The 20,370-nt window shown below is 57.7% G+C and overlaps 3 protein-coding genes across 11 annotated transcripts in view; 2 read left to right on the top strand and 1 right to left on the bottom strand.

Moving 5' to 3' along the window:
- The first annotated feature begins 279 nt into the window (after nt 1-279).
- GMPPB (GDP-mannose pyrophosphorylase B) lies at nt 280-2,724 on the top strand. 3 transcript variants are annotated; one of them, XM_061196840.1, is made up of 10 exons: nt 280-386; nt 506-639; nt 765-845; nt 937-985; nt 1,124-1,266; nt 1,486-1,644; nt 1,731-1,809; nt 1,883-2,010; nt 2,094-2,276; nt 2,356-2,724. In XM_061196840.1, exons 2-10 carry the CDS (start codon nt 511-513, stop codon nt 2,485-2,487), a joined length of 1,083 nt encoding a protein of 360 aa, XP_061052823.1. In that variant the 5' UTR covers nt 280-386; nt 506-510; the 3' UTR covers nt 2,488-2,724. The 3 variants fall into 3 exon arrangements, with proteins under 3 accessions (XP_061052823.1, XP_061052822.1, XP_061052821.1); XM_061196839.1 differs by having other exon boundaries at nt 1,471-1,644; XM_061196838.1 differs by having other exon boundaries at nt 1,411-1,644.
- The window catches only part of RNF123 (ring finger protein 123), a 29,334-nt gene continuing 11,657 nt past the window's right edge, over nt 2,694-20,370 (bottom strand). For all 7 annotated transcript variants that reach the window (XM_061196834.1, XM_061196829.1, XM_061196835.1 and 4 more), the window contains 19 exons: nt 19,942-20,043; nt 18,499-18,605; nt 17,888-18,086; nt 17,389-17,534; nt 17,001-17,084; nt 16,107-16,214; nt 11,212-11,389; nt 10,236-10,310; nt 9,993-10,080; nt 9,816-9,903; nt 9,643-9,727; nt 8,144-8,283; nt 7,848-8,036; nt 7,681-7,756; nt 7,355-7,439; nt 3,527-3,669; nt 3,280-3,374; nt 3,068-3,153; nt 2,694-2,984 (listed from right to left, as the gene is read on the bottom strand). In XM_061196834.1, coding sequence (XP_061052817.1) covers nt 2,864-2,984; nt 3,068-3,153; nt 3,280-3,374; nt 3,527-3,669; nt 7,355-7,439; nt 7,681-7,756; nt 7,848-8,036; nt 8,144-8,283; nt 9,643-9,727; nt 9,816-9,903; nt 9,993-10,080; nt 10,236-10,310; nt 11,212-11,389; nt 16,107-16,214; nt 17,001-17,084; nt 17,389-17,534; nt 17,888-18,086; nt 18,499-18,605; nt 19,942-20,043 — 2,195 coding nt within the window. In that variant the 3' untranslated portion in view covers nt 2,694-2,863. The remainder of the gene's footprint in view (nt 2,985-3,067; nt 3,154-3,279; nt 3,375-3,526; nt 3,670-7,354; nt 7,440-7,680; nt 7,757-7,847; nt 8,037-8,143; nt 8,284-9,642; nt 9,728-9,815; nt 9,904-9,992; nt 10,081-10,235; nt 10,311-11,211; nt 11,390-16,106; nt 16,215-17,000; nt 17,085-17,388; nt 17,535-17,887; nt 18,087-18,498; nt 18,606-19,941; nt 20,044-20,370) is intronic.
- On the top strand, nt 2,797-7,015 carry AMIGO3 (adhesion molecule with Ig like domain 3). The gene has a single exon (XM_061196837.1). It carries the CDS (start codon nt 4,510-4,512, stop codon nt 6,034-6,036), a length of 1,527 nt encoding a protein of 508 aa, XP_061052820.1. The 5' UTR covers nt 2,797-4,509; the 3' UTR covers nt 6,037-7,015.

Here is a 20,370-nt window from a genome sequence, read left to right as displayed (position 1 = left end):
GCCCCTCCCCGGCCCGGTGAGGCGGAGAGCGCCCGGAAGCCGCTGGGGCGCGGTGCAAAGGAAGCCTCGCCCTTGGCGCCAGCTCCGCTTTTGGATCCGCCAATGGCCAGCTGACCCGCAGGTCCGGGTCCCGGTCCCCATGGCAGCCCGGCGCGCTCGGCTCTCATTGGCTGCGTCGGCCGGAGCGTCGCGTCCCGGCGCTCCGACGCCGACGGTGTGCCACGTATACGGTAGCTGATTGGGCCGCCCGAGTTTACGTCACTTCCCGCCGGCCGCCGGCCCGAGTTGGGAGGCAGTCGGTATCCGTCCGGCGTCGCGTCTCGGTTTGCTGCGGTCCCGGACCTAGCGTCAGCGCGGACTGGGCGGACAAGGCAGAGCCAGAGTTGGTCAGTCTGGCGGGTGAAGGGCGCGGGGCCGGGCACAGCGGCGGGAGTGTGCGGCAGGGGTGCGCCAGGCGGGCCGCGGACACCTCGGAGCCCGGGACTCACTCTCCGGCCGCCCGCAGGCGCAATGAAGGCACTGATTTTGGTGGGCGGCTATGGGACGCGCCTGCGGCCGCTGACACTAAGCATCCCGAAGCCGCTGGTGGACTTCTGCAATAAGCCCATCTTGCTGCACCAAGTGGAGGCGCTGGCCGCGGTAAGGCCCGGGGCCGGGGTCTTGGTAGGACCTGATAGGATGAGGGACGGCCAGCGATTGGGGATCGGGGACACCTGTGCCTTCGGCTGAGTCCGCCTGGCGGCCGGCGCCGTTCTGTCCCACAGGCCGGCGTGGACCACGTGATTCTGGCTGTGAGCTATATGTCTCAGGTGCTGGAGAAGGAAATGAAGGCGCAGGAGCAAAGGGTGAGGCACGGACTTCTGGCTCTTTGCCCTGGTCCCCGCTCAACTTTTCCCCCTGGTGAGAGGAACCTGACGGGGGTTTTTTTCCTTCCAGCTAGGAATCCGAATCTCTATGTCCCATGAAGAGGAGCCTTTAGGGACAGGTCAGTAGAGACAGGAAGGTCCCTTGGGGAGGGTTTAGGGCCAGGGAAGGGGCAAGACTCAGCCTGGATGGGGACTGCTGAGCCTGGATCCAGGGGCTCAGACCCCCAAGATGATGGTGACCTGTTCCTCTCCCCCAGCTGGGCCCCTGGCACTGGCCCGTGACTTGCTCTCTGAGACTGCAGACCCTTTTTTCGTCCTCAACAGTGACGTGATCTGCGATTTCCCCTTTCAAGCCATGGTGCAGTTCCACCGACACCATGGCCAGGAGGGCTCAATTCTGGTAAGCAAGCACGTCTTTCTGCTCTAATGTTCCTGTCCCCATGCGCAGCCTCCCCAGCCTCTCCCATCCTCCAGCCTTGAACTGCCCCTTGGTGTTGTGGATGCAGAGCTGTGCAGTTTGTGCCTTTAAGCATTTGTGGCAAAGCCCGTGAAATTTAGGACAACATGTGTATCAAGGCTCAGGAGCACTGGACTAGGCCTGAAGTCCCCCTGCACTCAGGTGACCAAAGTGGAGGAACCCTCTAAGTACGGTGTGGTGGTGTGTGAGGCGGACACAGGCCGCATTCACCGGTTCGTGGAGAAGCCGCAGGTGTTTGTGTCCAACAAGATCAACGCAGGCATGTACATCCTGAGCCCTGCAGTGCTACGGCGCATCCAGGTGTGTAGAAGCCAGCTGCTGGGTGGGCTGGGGTAGGGAAGGCCACCACTGCCATGACCCTGCTCATGAGCTGCCCACTCCCACAGCTGCAGCCCACATCCATTGAGAAGGAGATCTTCCCTGTCATGGCCAAGGAGGGGCAGCTCTATGCCATGGAGTTGCAGGGTGAGGCAGGGAGGCCACAGGGTGGGGGTGGTCTGTGGCTGGGCTGAGCCCCTGATGCATTCTCTCCCTACAGGCTTCTGGATGGACATTGGGCAGCCCAAGGATTTCCTCACTGGCATGTGCCTCTTCCTGCAGTCGCTGCGACAGAAGCAGCCTGAGCAACTGTGCTCAGGTCCTGGCATTGTGGGCAACGTGCTGGTGGTGAGGCCCTTGCCCAGAGCATTGTCAACCCCCTCAATCTTGGGGGACAGATGGCCCACTTGTGTTTTCCCCACTGTCCTCAGGACCCAAGTGCCCGTATTGGCGAAAACTGCAGCATTGGCCCCAACGTGAGTCTGGGTCCTGGTGTGGTGGTGGAGGATGGTGTGTGCATTCGGCGGTGCACGGTGCTGCGAGACGCCCACATTCGCTCCCACTCCTGGCTGGAGTCCTGCATTGTAGGCTGGCGCTGCCGCGTGGGCCAGTGGGTAAGCCTCCTGGCTGGGCCAGATGGAGAGGGTGGGGGAATGCCTCTGCCTCGCTGACAGGCCTGCCCCTCCCCCCAAGGTGCGCATGGAGAACGTGACAGTGCTGGGTGAGGACGTCATAGTTAACGACGAGCTCTACCTCAACGGGGCCAGTGTGCTGCCCCACAAGTCTATTGGTGAGTCGGTGCCGGAGCCCCGCATCATCATGTGAGGATGCTGCGGGGCTGGCCGAGCCCCCATTTCCCCACTGGCAAGGGGATCACTGGCTCGACACATCAGGAGGCCCTGGACTCATTGCCATTTGACTGGGGAGGATTGGACAAGGCTGAAGCCGTCGGACACCCGCCTTCGCCTGTGGACATAATCTGGCAAGATACCCCACAAAGCCCACTCCCTCAAGATGGGCTGGGCCAGGACTGTATGGAATAATAATTTAATGCTCACTGTGGCCCTGACTGAAAGTCAAGCTCAGGCACAAATAGGGCATGGTGGGGGGCCGTGGGGGACAGGGCAAGGGGCTCATAAATAGGGCCCAGCCTGGGTTTGAGTTTAAGGGTAGAGGTTCCTGCTGTGTGGGCCAGGCAGGCCTAGGCAGCCGAGGAAGTGGCACTTGCACTGGCTGCCTTGTCCCAGTCCTCTACAGACACGATGGTGGCTTTGCAGAAGAAGCAATCCTTGTTGTTCATCAGGTGCTGGTTGATGCAGGCTCTATAACAGGGGAGAGCATAAAGGTGGCCTGTGTATCCCTGCTGTTCCCCACCCAGCCCCTTGTGCCCGTGCAGCCCACTTACTTGCAGGACTTGTGGCCACAGGGCTGGAACACAGCAGAAATGGGGTGAGCATAGCAGATGGGGCAGAGGTCTTCCTCACTGGTGGGCTGCAGGGAGCAGAGTGCAGGGTGGGCTGGGGTTGGGTGCCCAGACAAGTTGGGTGTACACTACGCACACAGCTGTGGTGATGTGTACTGGGGTTGTGTGGACCCGTATGCTGTGGCCCCACTCACCAGGGAGGCAGCTGCTGCCTGGGCAGACGCAGAGGTCAGGTGTGCCAACATCTGTTCCACCTGGGCCAGTTCCTCAACACTGATGTAATCTGTGTCTGGCGGGTGGAAGGAGGTGTCAGGCCAAATGTGGCCCTAGAACCCAGTGCCTCTTGAGTACTCCCTGCCTGGAAATTTGCTCTTCTCAAGACTACTGACCTGGCCCAGCCCCAAATCCCTCTCTTCCCTGACCCACCCCCGGCCTACTCACAGCTCTGTAGGGAGAAGCGCTTCTGGTCAGGGGCAGGCAGGGTAGTGCCAGGGGTAGGGGGCTCTGGCTGCCCCAGCAGATAGCATATGGAGCGGAGCTGGAAGCAGGGATCAGCCAGGAGCACTGATGTGGCTCTCTCTGTCCTAGGTGGGAGAGGGTACAAGGGTAGTCAGAATGCTGGGCTTGTCTGAAATCAGTATCTATCGGAGGGGTGGGGCTGGAAAGTCCAGCCTACTTGCATTATTGCCTGGTTCATTCCACCCAATCTCCCTGCTTCTCTCCAGTCCTCCCAGTAAAGTCCTAGATCCCGGTAAGGACCCACATTGCCGGGTACCAGTTTAAGGGGGCACCACCAGAAGATAATGGAAGTCCACCTGCCCCTTCATTTACGTTAACCATTCAAAGGAAACAGATGCCCAATCATATACGTTAACCCTTCAAAGAAAACACCTGCCCCCTCATAAACGTTAACCCTTCAAAGAAAACACAAAGAACACAAGAAGCTTAAAGGCGTGCTTCCCAGGGTTCCGGGAGACAGGGCCCTCTGGAAAGCCGCCTGCCAAGCTTAGGCTGGGGCATTGTGGTCCGACTCGCTCACCCTCTGGCGGCCACGCGGGGGCCTATGATCGCCGGGGGACGCGGCTACCCCGCCCCTCCAATGGGAGCCAATGGGAGCCTGAGGCCCCGCCCCTAAGAAATCGCCTCCCGGAGAGTATTTAGAAGCTGAGTGCTCACAAAGGCACTCAGGAGAGAGCTGGGGAAGCCTGAGAAGGGAGTGTTGAGCGGAGCGTGGCCCCAACTCACAACCCAAAACCTGGGACCGGGCAGCTGGCGCGGTCGGCCTTGCGGGACGGAGCTCGCATCCTGTCTCGCTGGCCACTGGCCATTTAGCGCCCTGCACTTCTGGCTGGATGTGAAGTGGGTGAGTCTCGGAGCTGCGCCCCACACCGAGCTGCCCTGTCCCACCCCTGGCAGCCGCCACCATGGCCCGGCTGGTGCTGCAGGGCACACTGCTGTGCATGCTGCGCGTCGGATTAAGCACCCTGGACTCCGAGGGCTTCCTGTCCCCTGCGCCTCATAACTGTCCCTACAAATGTGTCTGTGCTGCCGACCTCCTGAGCTGCGCCGGCCTGGGGCTGCAGGATGTGCCGGTCGCGTTACCAGCTGCAGCTGCAGACCTCGACCTGAGCCACAATGCGCTGCAGCGCCTGCGCCCCGGCTGGTTGGCGCCCCTCTCCCGGCTCCGCACCCTGCGTTTAAATCACAACGAGCTGGATGCGCTAGGTCGGGGAGTTTTCACCAATGCCAGTGGCCTGCGGCTGCTCGATTTATCATCTAACGCCCTGCGGGCCCTCGGCCGCCACGACCTCGACGGCCTGGGGGAGCTCAAGATGCTGCTTCTGTTCAATAACCGCCTGGCGCACTTGGACGAGCAGGCCTTCCACGGCCTGGGCGCGCTCAGTCGTCTCTACCTGGGCTGCAATGAACTTGCGTCCTTCTCTTTCAATCACCTGCACGGCCTGGGCACGACCCACCTACGTACCCTGGATCTCTCCTCCAACCACCTAGGACGCATCCCTGTACCTGACCTGGCTTCACTGCCAGCCTTTCTCAAGAACGGCCTTTACTTGCACAACAACCCATTACCCTGTGACTGCCGTCTCTACCACCTGCTGCAGCGCTGGCACCAGCGGGGGCTCAGCGCCGTGAGCGACTTCGCGGGCGAGTACACGTGCCTGGCCTTCAAGGTACCCACCTCCCGCGTGCGCTTCTTTGAGCACAGCCGTGTCTTTGAGAACTGCTCAGCTGCCCTGGCTCGGGGCCTAGAGCAGCCTGAAGAACAGCTGCATGTGCAGGTGGGGCAGTCCCTGAGGCTACACTGCAACACCAGCGCCCCAGCCGTACACATTGCCTGGGTCTCGCCGCAGCATGAGCTGCTCATGGCACCAGGATCTCGCAACGGCAGCATCGCAGTGCGGGCTGATGGCAGCCTGGCCATCAGCAACGTGCAGCCATGGCACGAGGGTGTCTTTGTGTGCCTGGCTACTGGACCCCACCTGCATCACAACCAGACACACGAGTACAACGTGAGTGTGCACTTTCCACACCCTGAGCCTGACACTTTCAACACGGGCTTCACCACACTGCTGGGCTGCGCTGTGGGCCTGGTGCTCGTGCTTCTCTACCTGTTCGTGCCACCCTGCCCCGGCTGCCGCCGCTGCTACCATCGCACCTGCTGCTGCCGCCGCTGGCCCCGAACACCCAGCCCACTCCAGGAGCTGAGCGCACAGTCCTCAGTGCTCAGCACCACGCTGCCCGACGCACCAAGACGCAAGGCCAGTGTCCACAAGCACGTGGTCTTTCTGGAGCCTGGCAGGAGAAGCCTCAATGGTCGTGTGCAGCTAGCGGTAGCTGAGAACTTTGATCTCTACAATCCCATGGGCCTGCGGCTCAAGGCTGGCTCTGAGTCTGCTAGCTCCACAGGCTCTGAGGGTCTGGTGATGACCTAGGCTACCCAGGGGCCCCACCGAGGCCACTGCCTGCCCGCTGCTTGCCCTGCTCCCTGCTGCTGCCCAGAGAACTGCCAGATGCTGGTGGGAAGCACTGGGCTTGGTCCTCCAGCCTCCTGTGTGGGCCTCAACATAAACCACAGCAACCCCACTCACTGGTAAAGGGGCTGAAGTCCCCAACTCTCTCCTGCTTCTCCCCAGCAGCACAGGACCAAAACATCCCAGGACGTAGCAGGGCCTACCTGTGCCCACATGAGGATTGGAACTGAGGACCATCTGGAAGAGCCCTTGCATTAGAGCCCCAGGTTCACCCGCAGGGGCTGAGGCAGCCATCAAGGAGAGTGGTGGTGAAGAATTGAAGCATGACCACCTTCCACTTCCCAAGGGGACGGGAGTGGCCCACGGGGGAAAAGGAGGAGGACTTCAAAGGAAGACTGAGTCCCCACCCCGAGGGTGGAAAGAGGAATTACAAGCCCTCCCTCTGGTGAAATGTGACTCCCCATGCACCAACATTCAAGCTACTTGAAGCTTCACGAGTCCATGCAGTCTGGTGAGAAGGCAACTAGCAGGCAAGGCTCCTCAAGAGACCCCCAGGGGCATCGCAGGCCACTCTGAGGGCAGAGCCTCTCCCATGGGCTCGCAAGACAACGGTAAGGGGCACCAACGGCCTGTTCCCCCAGCTTTTCAGCAGTAAAAAGCCTGCTGAGCGTGGCTAAGATGGGAGGGCCGAGCCGGAACTTGCTGTCTCCCAAGGGTAGAATCCTCTTAAGGGCTGGCACTGGTATCGGCCTAATGGCTGAAGCAGTGCCCTGGCTTCATATGCATCTCACCACTCCCACTGCAGGGAGGCAGGGAAGCGGGGACTGGGAACCCCTCCTGAGTGAGGGCTGAGCTGGGGGGCCCACAAGTGTCCTGGATCCAGCTATCATGGAATTTCTTAATAAAGATAGTACATGCTCGTCGCTGGAGCCTTCACAGACACAGGTGGCAGTGTGTGTGCTCAGCTCTTAACCCCAGCAGTGCGTCCCTGGATATCGCAGGATGGCACCCCGCCCTTAGCACAGTCTTAGTTCCCCTGCCCCTGCCTTAGGCACAGCCACAGCCAGCGGCTGTGCCCGTGGGCCAGGGCACCCTGCTCTGCTGAGCTCCTGGATTCTCCTGCTTTGAGCTGCTGCTGCTGCTGCAGCCACCTAGTTACTCAGTTCACACCTCACTACCTTCCTCCCAGCTCCAGACCTGACGCTGAAGTCCATGTGAGAGATGAGCTTTGGAAGGCCCTGCCCAGCCCCCACAGGGGACCCCAGCCCCTAACACTCACCCTGAGGCTGGGCCGTGCACCAGGAGTCGTACCAGGATGCCTGTCACTGCCACCAGAATAGGGTAGTGGTCCACACTCTCCAGGCCTAAGGGAAAGGGAAGGAAGGGGATGAGCTACCCAAGTGCTCCCGCTGCAGGGTCTCCATCCCTGCCCAGCTGACATCATCGTCATTCACACTTCCCACCCTCCTCCCCACAGAAGGCTGAGCTAGGCTGGGGGTGCCAAGCCAGGCTGTCCCGGTGCAGAATGTAGAATCAGGCAGCACTGCTCCTGGCAGAGGAACCAAGGCCTGTGGTGTGTTGGGTACAGGGCTTCTAGGTCCTCACCAGGCAGCCGCAGGGTGACCACGCGGTCAAACAGGTTCCTCTCAGCTGTCACCCGGTTCAGCACCTGGTTCAGCAGCTGTGAGGGCAGGAGCCCGTTGGTGGATGGGTGGGCTCACACCACTGGGGTGTCCCCAGGGTCCCAACCACCCTTGCCCAGATGGACACACCTGTGCGAGACGCCGCAGCAGCATCTCGGAGGTAGGCTGGGCCCAGTCGAGGAATATCTCAGGCACCAGCGTGATGGTCATCTCCAAGACGCGCAGCAGGCTGACCGAGAGGTCAAAGCAGGTGGCACATACCTTGAGCTGCCGGCTGTCCACAAAGTTCCGCTCCAGGCGTTCAGCAGCCTGCTGGATCTAAGCCACCAATGTGTGGGTGGGCAGCAGTCAGTGGTCTGGCCACACCACAGATCGTGCCTCATCCTCTGCAACCCCCTGGCCCACAAGGTCCCTCCGTGACCCACCTCCTGGATCATGCCGATAAACTCAGAGAAGGCCCAGTTGAGCTGGTTGAGGACACTGTTGAGGAAGCTGGGTGCCACGTCAGGACCCTCCCGCAACAGGTCTGCCATGTGCTGCTGCAGCAGGGTGGAGGGGCAGGGCTCTGTGGGGACATGGGGAGGGGCATCATCGGGACTCCAGTCAGCGGCCCCTGCCCGTCTGCCTCTGTCCTCACTCACAGGCCATTGGTGTAAGGGCAGACAGACAGCTCCCTGGGAACACTCAGGTCTTGAAGGCAGGCGGACAGGGTGCAGTGCTGCCTGGGGGTTAGGGCTAAATCTGTCCCCTCCCTCTGCTGGGCCAACCACAGGCTGCAGTTGTTCCCAATGCCTCCCCCACCCCCAGTTCTAGAACCGCCCCCAAGCCCCAGCCTGATCCCCAGAAAGTTCTCAGTCACATGCCCTTCAGGAAGGGCTACACCTAGACAGGGCAACCTAGACCCCTCTTCACTCGTATCAAGGCCATTTCTCCCAAGAGCCTACTCTGAGCCCTGCCATCCTCCACTGTCCTCTGCTGCCCTTGGCCTGGCCTTGGCATACGGCTGAGGTGGTGGGCGCCAAGTCTGGGCTGACAGGCAGCAGTAACCAGAGCCCTCAGCCACACTGGGCTAGGCATACCTCACCCCCTGCAAATCAATAGTTCCTACAGCAGCAGGATGCCTATCTGGCCCCACTGCTGTTCTCCACTTGCAGCTCAGGTCCACCCTGGAGGCAGGACCAAGGCAACTGGCAAGGACTTGCTGTGTGACTCTGCACAAGGAACTTGGCCTCTGGGGACCCCTTTAGGCCCAAACACTCCCACAAGGGCAGAAACATACCACGTGGGCTAAAAAGAGCCACTGTGTGGGGTGAGTACAGCATGTGGCAGGCAGATTCTGCAAGCAAGACAGCCCAAGACCCTGGGCTGGGCCCAGGGAAGGTCCAGGCTCACAGGGCTTTGCTGGACCATAGGCCCAGGACAGAAAATGCAGACTTTGCTCCCAACCAAAGGCCACTTCCTCCAGGAAGCCCCATGGACACCCTTTGGGGCCCTGGCCAGCCCCTAGTCTGTGCCCCTGCCTTGACTCAGGTATCCAGGGTCTGGCACCAGCTAGTGAAAGTAAAGGGGCAGAAGGACATGGAGTTGGGACAAGGCTGGAAGTCAGGGAGCTGGTTCAGAGGGCAAGGGATAGGGTCCTCACTTTGCATAAGCTGCCAGCAGCCTGGGAAGATGCTGCCCCTTTTCACTGTGACACATGCAGATCGTTCAGGACCAAAGGACACACATGGGACTGGAAAGCAAAACTCAAGAGGACCAGAGTGTCCTTAGACTGGGAGGAAGCAGGGAAATGGAAACCCCAGGGGATACACAGGGAGTTGGGGCCCAACACGAGTCCAGGACTGAGGCTGGAAGAAGTGGGAAAGTCTGCGAGAACCCAAGAGCAGCGGGTGAGGGCCCCCGCCTGCCAAACCTGGATACTCACTCTGGAGGCTGGGCAAATTGGCATCCTCGGGTTTGGTTTTCAGCAGATGTGGCAGCCGTGTATAGCGGTACCCAAACCCACAGCCCTGGGGGTGGAGTTGGCGGGAGGTCAGTGGGGCAGGGCAACCCCTCCCTCCAGCCAGCCATAGCCACCTCCTCTCCAGCCAGGCTTACCCTCCAGAGCCGCACCAGGATCCAGTTGGTCTGGGCCCAGGGCCGCTGCTCATAGGGAGCCAGGAGACTCCTCACCATGGCGATACGCCTGTGAGAGCAATGGGTGGCAGGCACGGGGTGAGGCTAGTGCTGTGCAGGGCAGAGTGCGTGCCCCCCTGCCCCCGGGCCCCCACTCACTGCTCCTCAGGGATCCGCTCCACAGCCCGCAGGGAGTTTGGGTAGCACACGTAGCTGGCCAGGGCCTGCATCAGCGAGTCACGGATATCTGCTGGGACAGGCCATGCCTCAGCAGGTGCCTGGCATGAGCCCTGGTGCCCATGCCTCATACCCACCTGGCCGGCATTGTGCGCAGAAAATAGCCAGCCAGAGGTGCCATCCCGTCCGTCCCCATCTCCCCCAGCCCTCTGTCGGGCACCTCACCAGTGCCCACGATGCGTGTGTCGGCAAAGTGTTTGGCAAGGATGGCAGCCAGACGGGTCAGGGTCTCTTCATAGCCTGCAGGGTTGGGTAGTAGGACGAGATGATTGGGAGTGCGGACTCCAGAGGCAGGCACACCCCTTGGTGAGTGGGCTTGGGTTAGTCTGAGCCCAAGCCGACATCTGGGGACTTTAGGCAGGGCATTCACTAGCAGTTGGTGAGAGGCGAAGGCACAGACTCATTGTGGGCGTTGGGCGGGTCCCAGCAGGAGGATAGGTCCTGACAAGAGTCCTGCCTGGGCTCAAACCCATCGCAGCACACACACTGCAGGGCTCAGCAGTCAAAGCCCCCTGGGCACCCACAGCTCCACCTCTGAGGACAAAGCCTGCACCGAGGCCTAGGGCAGGGCAAGGGGACAGGCCAGGAGCCTAAAAGCCCACAGCCTAGTCCAGACATAAACTGCCAAGCCCAGCCTGGAATCAGTGGTCTGCAAGAAGCCCAGACTCCTATGTGGCCATCAGCAGGGCCCCCCTGCTCCTTGCTGTGATCTGCAAAGACAAGCCACTCTGCCCCTGCATGGGATGCCACACCCCATGGCCAGCGCCAGGGCAGCAAGGTAAGAGGCCAGCTGGCTCCTGGGCCACAGAAGCACCAAGAAGGAAGTAAAAGCCGGGGCAGGGCGGGGCGGGGTGGGGCAGGGTGGGTGGGGTGGGGGTGATCCCCACACCCTGTACTCCATTTCGTCTGTTTCCCTCTTAACACCAGGGAGGAGCTGTTGGTTCTATGGCTGCTGGTACTAGGACAGGGCTCTCCACCATGTGGGACTTTTGCAAATGCTTGTATGATGCTGGGCAGAGCCTCACCTCCTCCCCTACGTGGGATGTGTGCTGCTGGGCCACGAGGGCTCAGAACAGGGCTCCTAGGGCTCACTCCAGAGGCCCCGTTTTCTGTCCCCTCCCAGCCTGAATGGCCCCATCACCTGGGAGCTCCTCCATGCTGTGCACAGGGCCAAAGTAATTCTTGAGAGCACTGTAGCTGTTGATGGCCACACTCAGGTAGAATTCGGGCATGAAGGCAAAGAGAGGACCTGTGCGGTCTCCATGCTCGATGGTCCGCAGGCAGACACGCAGCAGCCAGTAGATGTCCTGCATCTTCTCCTGTGGGAGGCACACAGGGTGTTGCTGGGCTGTTCACGGGAGGGGTCACAGGGGGTGTGGCCCGGTCTGGAGATTAGGAAAGGCCTCCCAGGAACATGACATGAGAACTGGATTCCAGGAAGTGAGAGCAGTGGCTCAGGTAGGAGCAATCAAGCACTGTACTGGGCAGGCAAGACGAGCCACCAGCCTGGACAGGGCAGCACTACAACCCCGACCAGAATCCTGGGTTGCAATTTTTTAAGGTACAGAAGGTGTTAAGCGAGAGGGTGCCATGTGACCAGAAGCCTGTGTTGGAACACTGCCCAGAGCAGAAGGGGCTGCAGGGACAAGTGGGGACAAGGCAGTGAGGAAGCTACAGCCTTGGCTAGGCCCAAGACAGCAAAGGGACTGGATGGCCAGGCATGCGGATGCACCAATTGGCTGTGAGGGCAAGGGAATGGTCGCGACAAGAATGGGGCCCACATTTCTGTGCGTGATGGAGCCTCCATGGCGGTTGGAAGTCCTGGGGGAGAAGCAGGCCTGGTGAAGGGCAGAGGGGATGTGGCTTAGGACATGTGGAGCATGAGGTACCCAGCGATGCCCCCAAAGAGGTGGTGTTAAGGAGGCAGGTAGAAAATGGGTCTGGAGCTCAGAGGAGAAGGTGGTGTGAAGGTCAAAGGTAGCATGACTGCTGGTGGAACAGAGGCCATGGAAAGCAGACAAAACCTGCCAAGGGCCCAGTTCCCCACAGTATGGTTTCCAGATAGTCTATCCCACAAAAGGGGCCAGGAGGCGTCACCAACCAGAGTGAGGCCCTAGGCCCCAGTCCAGACCCATAGCACCACATCTCCTGGAGTGGAGCCGGAGCAGCTGCACTTTCCACCAGCTCTCTGATGTGCTCTCAAACCTGAGAGCCTGAGAAAACGTAAGCAAGAAGTCAGAGGGTGGGCCTGGGCCTGGGAGTACACACGGACAGGGAGGCCTGCAGGAGCTGGCGTCACCGAAGGCCAGAGAAGACCAAGTCTGAGGAAAGGATGGCAATGGCACCGATGCGGCCAAGGGGGCCACTGTAATGGGAGAGGAGATATGTCCACAAAGGGAGACGGGGGACCTCGATAGATACCTTGCAAGACTATTTCAGAAAAGTGGAGGAGCCTGATCCGGGCAAAGAGTGAAGGGAAGATGAGGAAGCCAAGACACAGAGAAGGAAGGAGAGAGCGGTAGTGTAAGCAGATGTACAGTGAGGGAAAGGCATCACGGGCTTTTTCCTTTACTAATGGGAGAAGCTGAATGAGCAGGAGGCAAGAGGGTAAGCATTGCAAATGTAGAAGAAAAAAAAGGCAGTTCAACATAATAAAGGCTGTATTATGAAAAGTCCATAGCTCACATCATACTCAATGGTGAAAGAACGAGAGGCTTTCCCCTAAGATCAAGAACAAGACAAGGTGTCTGCTTTTGCCACTTCTATTCAACATAGTATTGGGAGTTCTAGCCAGAATTATGCCAGAAAAAGAAGTAAAAGCCATCTACGTTAGAAAGGTGGGAGTATGGGACTTCGCTGGTGGTCCAGTGGTTAAGACTCCACGCTCCCAATGCAGGGGGCCTGGGTTCGATCCCTGGTCAAGGAACTAGATCCCACATGCATGCCACAACTAAGAGTCTGCATGCTGCAACTAAAGATCCTGCATGCTGCAATGAAGATCTTGCATGCTGCAACTAAGACCCGGCGCAGCCAAATAAATAAATAAATAAATAAATAAATATTTTTTTAAAAAGGAAAGGAGTAAAATTATCTCTGTTTGCAGATGACATGATCTTATATGTAGAAAACCCTAAAGATTCCACAAAAAAACTATTAGAATTAATAAACGAGTTCAGGAAATTTGCAGGATACAAAATCGACACACAAAAGTCAATTGTGTTTCTATACACAAGCAAGGAACAATCCAAAAAGGAAATCGAGAAAATAATTCTATTTACATTAGAATCAAAATTAATTAAACAGGTGTAAATTTAACCAAGGAAGTGAAACACTGGAAACACTGGAAGCTACGAAATGTCGCTCAAAGAAATTTTAAAAGGTACAAACAAATGGAAAGACATCCCATGTTCATGGACTGGAAGACTTAATATCGTCAGATGTCAATACTACCCAAAGCAATCTACAGTTTTAACGCAATTCCTATAAAAGTCCCAATGGCTTTTTTTTTTTTTTGCAGAAATAGAAAAAACTATTCTAAAATTCCTGTCGAATCTCAAGGGACCCCAAATAGCCAAAACAATCTTGAAATAGAACAAAGCTGCAGATCTCACACTTCCTGATTGCAAAACTTATTGCAAAGCTACAATAATCAAAACAGTATGGTACTGGCATAAACATAGACATACAGACCAATGGAATAGACAGCCCCCCACCCCCAAACCCTCACATATATGGTCAAATGATTTTTGACAAGGGTGCCAAGACCATTCAATGGGGAAAGGACAGTCTTTTCAATAAATGGTGCTGGGAACACTGGATATCCACATACAAAAGAATGAAGTTGGACCATTATCTCACATCATATACAAAAATTAACTTAAAATGGGTCACAGACCTAAACTTAAGAGCTAAAAACTCTTAGAAGAAAACATAGGGGAAAACCTTCATGACCTTGGATTTGATAATGATTTCTTGGATATCACAACAAAAGCACAGGCAAAAAAAGAAAAAAATAGATAAATTAGACCATCAAAATTAAAAAATTGCATCAAAGGACACAATCAAAAGAGCAAATGGGAGGAAATATTTATAAATCATAATCTGCTAAAGGGTTGATACCCAGAATATATAAAGAACTCCTACAAATCAAAAACAGAAAAACAATCTGATTAAAAAATGGGCAAAAGGATTGAATAGACATTTCTCCAAAGAAGGATATACAAATGGACAATAATTACATGAAAAGATGCTCAACATCACTAATCACTAGGGAAATGCAAATCAAAACCACAATGAGATACCACTTTACACAGATTAGGATTACTATTAATAAAAAAAAATTTCTGAGAAACAAGTGTTGGCAAGGATAGGCAGAAATCAGAACCCTGTGCCCTGCTAGTGGGAATGGTGCAACCACTATGAAAAACAATATGGCAGTTTCTCAAAAAAATTAAAAATAGAATTACTATATGATCCAGCAATTTTGCTTCTGGGTATATACCCAAAAGAATTAAAAAACAGGATCTTGAAAAGGTATTTGCACACCCATGTTCGTAGCTGCATTATTCACAATAGCCAAAAGGTGGAAGCAACTCAAATGTCCATAGATGGATTAATGGATAAATAAAATGTGGTATATACACACAATGGAATATTATTCAGCCTTAAAAAGGAAAGAAATCCTGACACATGCTACAACATAGATGAACCATGAGACCATTATGCTAGGTGAAATAAGCCAGTGACAAAAATTCCACTTATATGAGGTACTAGAGTAGTCAAATTCACAGAGACAGAAAGTAGAACAGTGGTTGTCAAGGACTGAGGTGAAGGGGGGAATGGGAATTAGTGGATATAAGTTTCAGTTTGGGGAGATGAAAAGAGTTCTGGAGACTGGTTGCACAGCAATAAATATACTTAACACTGCTGAACTGTACATTTAAAATGATTAAGATGATAAGTTACATATTGTATTTTACCACAACTTTTTTAAATGGTTAAGATGGTAAATTTTATGTTGTGTATATTTTATCAGAATTTAAAAAGAAGAAGGTACAAAGATGGGAGGGTGAGGTTCCTAAGAAGACAGTGTGGGAGGGGGTGGCAAGATCGCCTAGGGAGGTGGACAGGCATGAAATCCTGGTGGTGCGATGACAGTGACCATCTTTGTGGGGCTGGAGCAAGGTGGTCTGTGGCAAGAGAGAACAGAGGGGTAAAAGGCAGAGGTGGTTTGGGTTGGGGAGGAGTCAACAGAAGAAAGAGCAGTAGAGACAGGGATACCAAGGGCCTTGATCACCCAGTTATGGGGGAGGGGCACACCCAAGAAGGTGAACAGATGCCCTACATGGGCACATGGGGAGCATCCCAAGGCACTCACTTGTGGAGGGGGAGATGCCAGGGCAGGTGGGGAGATAAAACAAGTGCGGCGGGTCCGGGGCCTGGGGTGGTGGGGGTCAAAACATGGTCGCTGCGGGAGTGCACCGTCTGCCCGTCTACCCCGGGAGGGCAGGGACTCAGCTTTCTGGTTCACTACTGAGTGTCCCCAGTGTCAGGATGGCACCTGGCATCCTCCAGGCTCTGGGCATGTTAATAAGTGAACGAGTGAGAGAATGAGTGAGAAGGGAACAAGCCAGTGGCCTCGAGTGGGAGGGGAGTCAGAGAGAAGCAGATGCAGATGCAGACGCAGGGTGAGGCTTGGGAGAGGTCACAGAGCCCCTGATGCGCTGGGAGAGGAGCAGGGGCAGCGGACAGTGGCAGGCACGTAGAGACAGGCTGTTCCTTGAATGGAGGGTTATGAGCTGCGTGGGGAAGTGGGGTCTACAAATGGCATCTACTTAAGTTCATGGGGCATGAAAAGTTCAGAGGATGTGGCACTAGGTGGGAGGAGGGAGGATGAGGAGCAGGGAGGGGGCACGTGTGTGCCAGAGGTCCAGGAGGGCAGGAAGCACTGAGGGGCTAGCACAACCCTGCCCAATCAGTGACTAGTCCGGGGGCTTGGGGAGGGCAGCAGCTGCTGGCCTAGGCCACACCGCTCACCTGGGAGTAGACGGTGGCATGGACCCAGGCAAGACGGCGACTTAGGTGATCCAGCTTTTCTGAGAAAACCTTCTGGCTCTTCGTCAACTCTGCAAGGATGTCCTTCCTCTGCCACCCAAGGAGAAGGGAGGAGAGGACAATCAGGACATGGCCCCGTGCCCAGACCCACGCAGCCTAGCAGGGGCCCCACTGGTGCCCAGGGCAGGCAAAGTGTTGGGCGGACCCAGCTCCACTCTTCAAAACCCTCCTCAGCCTGACCTGCTGGTGAGCCTGAGCAAGACAGGGCCACAGGTGCCCCTCAGAATGTGGAAGTGAGACGCAGCTGAGGGTATGTGAGATGAGCCCCTGGCTGGGACACCCCAGGGACTCCATGCTAGAACTGCAGCTCTGGCAGCTGCTTTTGCCCTGGACAAGCGCAGGGTTCTGTAGACAGGTGGGAGCCAGGGGCTCCCAGCCCAGACTGGGCATACTTGGCTCTGTTCCCCAGGCCAGAGAGCTACGGCAGAGGGGCTCCAGGGGAGGGAAGGAGGGAGGGAGGGAGGCCCTGCTTCCTGCTGACTCTGCAAGTGGCCGAGGAAGTACTCAGGGTCGAATCCATAATTGATGAGGAGAGTGGGTGTGCGTCAGCACTTAGTGGCCAGGGTAGGGGCATCTTGGCACAGGCTATGGCTGGCTGACGGGGCTCAGGCCGTCCCTAGCCGTGGTGCCAGCCCCACTCTCACTGATGTGGTCTGCCCGGGGCTGGGGTGGAGATGAGGAGAACTGCTGGGCAACCCCAGAGGCAGGGGCAGGACAGCAGCTTTCCCTCATGGGCTTCCCTGGGGACCCCCAGAGAGCAAGCTGCCCTCTTCAACACCCCGCCCTCCCAAAGACCCACCTGCCTGTCCACCTTACCCGCGTGGGGCACCGGCGGAGCTTGTCCTCTGTGTCCCTCAGAGCCATCGCATACTCATTGACATCATCGGACACTCCCACCATCTAGAGCACCAGACACCACATCCAGGGTGACCCTTGGGCACCTCGCACAGGTTTCTCCACACCCAGCCTGGACCCCAGCCCTGCCAAACCCTTAATCTTAGGCCCAGGACAGCCCCCTCCCACAGAAGTCAACCAGGTCAGGCCCAAACGGCACTGGCAGAAACTAGTCTTGTTGTGGCATATGCTAACACGCACAGTCACGCCCAGGCACCCCTGGAGACACGTGGGCACATGTGGGCGCACACACACACGCATCTAAACACACAGAACCACATAACATGCGCATGGACCAGTGGCGTGAGACCTTGCCCAGCTGCTGGTGAACGCTGAGATTATACATCATGATGGCACCATCCAGGACTTCCAGCAGGGAGTTCTCGGTGAGGGGCTGCTCAGGCTCCTCGGGGGGCCGCCCCACCAGCAGGCCCTCATTCCACTGGCTACCCTCAACTAGGGAATAGGGAAGGACAGGGTCAGGGTCGGAGCCATTCCAGTTCTCTTCTAAGCCTATGGAGCCAGGATGGGCCTTACAGCAGGAGAAGGAGGCCCTCTCCCCATGCCTGGGCCCAAGGAGGGACCTGCAGGGAGAATGTGTGGGTGGGAGCAGGGAAGGTCCTGCACTCCAGGACCTATTTCTGTAGCATCAATTTCCTGCCCTCAGAGTGCACTTCCCACACCCCTGAGATACTGCCAGGCCACAGGACCAGGAGGGAATGGGGTGTATTTGGCTTTGCCCCGGGGGAGTGCTGTACAGGATAGAAGGATCCTTCAGTGCGCCGCGCCTGGCCCTGCCTGGCACCTACTGTCCTCACGGGTCCTCTGCTCCACGCTCAGCGTGCGGACCTTCACTTTCTCTGAGGTGCTCAGAGGCCGCCGTGGGGTCATCAGGCTCACAGCTGCTGTGCTGAGGAAGCGGTTGGCTCGGCCCAGGGTTGGAGAACTGAGCCAGCTGGGCCGAGGCAGGGGCAGCGCGCCCCCCATGGCCAGGGCCTGCATGGGGCGCTGTGGTAGAGAGAGGAGGCCAGACGCCACTCAGCAATCCCAGGACCCGGGCCCACTTATGGCTCCCTTGATTTGCGAGGCTGGGGAATGGGACAGCGAGAGGGCACCGGCTGGCTGGGCAGGAGGCCCCGCAGGGGCCCAGATACCACTGTGCCTGCGCCTCACCCTCCACCTCCTGCTCCAACCCAGCCTTCACTCTGCATCCCAAGGCCCTGTGTCTCGTAGGGACTCAGCAGCAGGAGGCATGCCCCACCACACCCGTCAGTTCATGCCTCCACCTACAGCAAGGGAACCTGCCTGGGGACAAGCTCCTTGCCTGCATGGAGGGGGAGATGGCCCCGTGTGACACCCCTGCCCTTATGATAGAGGGACAGCCCAACACAAAGCCCCCTGCCTGCCCCTACCGCGGCACCTGGGCCGCAGCCGGGGCTGGCTCCTCATCCTCATCCAGGTCATCCATGGTGGCCGCCTGGAGCTCCAGTGGGTCGATCAGGATGTTGGCCTTGGAGGCAAGGTCATCTAGGAGGAATGACAAGAGGGCTCTCAGGCCAGTGGAGGGCAGAGGGGTCATAGGTGGAACCACTCAGGACAGCGAGAGGGCACCAGCTGGCTGGGCAGGAGGCCCTGCAGGGCCCCATTCACCACTGTGCCTGCGCCTCACCCTCCACCGGCTCCAACCCAGCCTTCACCCTGCATCCCAAGGCCCTGTGTCTTGTAGGGCGAGTCCTGCTGAGTGAGGCAGAAGGCTCTCCCCACCATGACCCCATCACTCCCTGTCTTTATCTGCGTGACCTCACTCTCTCCAGGGCCCTACTTCTCTGACTGCTCCGTTGCTTTCTTCCTTGTCCTGCCCCACAAACAAAGGGAGATCCAGAGCTGCCTAGGGCTCTCCTTGCCTCACTCTGCACACTCCCCAGGGGGTCTGGTCCTCACCGCAGGCTTGTCCCCACCTCTACGCTGACAGCTGGACACACCACCGCTGCCTCCAGCCCAGGCCTTCGTCCTGGCTGCATCACTGGGCACCTCAAACATACAAAACTGTCCTCTCCTGCAGCTCCTCTTCCTGATGGTGCCTCATCCCCACAGCCTCTGGCAAGAAGCCTGGGGTCATCCTTGTCCCCTCCCCTTTACCCTCCCCGCCTCCTCTGTTGCCTGGACAACTGGCTTCCTTGTCTCCTTTCTTGGCCCTTGCACTCCACCCTCCACACCGTAGCAGCCAGAGGGAGCTTCTTACAACGCAGACCCCCCCCCCCAACCTCGCTCTCTTGCTTCAGGACCTTCCAAAGCTACCACTGTCCCTGGAAGGAGCCTACAGCCACTTTGTGGCCCACAAGGCCCTCAGACTCTGCCCTTCAGACTCCCTGGCCTCATTTCCCATCACTCCCGGCCTCTCATTTTCCTCTCCAGCACACCAGTTGCTTTCTGTCTCCAGGCCATGCTGGGCCGTTGCTGGCATCCCTGCCACTGCTCACACTGTGCTCTCAGCCTTTTGCACTGGAGACATTTGTGCTGATCCTTGCAAGTAGTTCAGGCAGCAAATGCGAGCCACACCACCCGCCCCCGTCCCTCCCCCACCCCCTCACCAATATCCCATGGTTCCCTCCTCCATCAGCACACTGCCCCCTATTCCATCACAGGGCTCCCAGACCTCCTCTGGGGTGGATGTGCAAGGGAAGGAAGGAATAGTTGGGACGCAAGACCAGGGGCAGAGGAGGCCCATCAGCATCTCCCTGCGGAGCAGGTGGAGAGACTCGGGCGCCCTCTGGTGGGCACAGCGCAGCTCAGCACTCATGGCAGAGCTGGCTCAGGAACCACCCCCGTCCCTGCCCTGCTAACTGCCCAGGCCTGCGCGCACCTTTGAGGGTCTTCCGAAGGTGCGAGAGGAGGCCTCCAAGGCGCTGCAGGTCGAAGTAGTCCACCTTGCCATTATAGAAGACCTGGGGCGGGATGTAGGCCTCTGCGAGGAGTTGGGAGGCCGGGCCAGCAGTCAGAGCCCAGCAGGACCCCTGGCCTAGGCCACCTACCTGACCAGGCTTCGCCTACCTCCCCGCCCTCTACCATTTCAGGTCAGTTCCAGCAATGGCACAACTTGGGATGAAGGGGGCATTCTTGGCTGCGGGTCACCCAGGTGAGAATCAGAGAGGGCCCTGACCCAGCCCTATGGGAGATCCCCCAACGCAGGCTGCTTCCACTGACCCCTGAGGACTCTGTCCCACTCAAACACAGGGCCCCCAGCACCTCAGAGCCCACCCAAGGCATCCCCGACAAAGGACTGCACAGAGGG

Source organism: Eubalaena glacialis, chromosome 7, assembly GCF_028564815.1.
Source record: "Eubalaena glacialis isolate mEubGla1 chromosome 7, mEubGla1.1.hap2.+ XY, whole genome shotgun sequence".
NCBI lineage: Eukaryota > Metazoa > Chordata > Mammalia > Artiodactyla > Balaenidae > Eubalaena > Eubalaena glacialis.
This window is presented reverse-complemented; position numbering and strand designations above follow the sequence as displayed.

Bases quoted from the DNA above. Each gene is read 5' to 3' on its own strand.
- GMPPB (XM_061196838.1), top strand. From the start codon at position 511: ATGAAGGCACTGATTTTGGTGGGCGGCTATGGGACGCGCCTGCGGCCG. The intron at 986-1,123 runs GTCAGTAGAGAC...CCTCTCCCCCAG, and splicing joins AGAGGAGCCTTTAGGGACAG to CTGGGCCCCTGGCACTGGCC. The intron at 2,011-2,093 runs GTGAGGCCCTTG...CACTGTCCTCAG, and splicing joins TTGTGGGCAACGTGCTGGTG to GACCCAAGTGCCCGTATTGG.
- AMIGO3 (XM_061196837.1), top strand. From the start codon at position 4,510: ATGGCCCGGCTGGTGCTGCAGGGCACACTGCTGTGCATGCTGCGCGTC.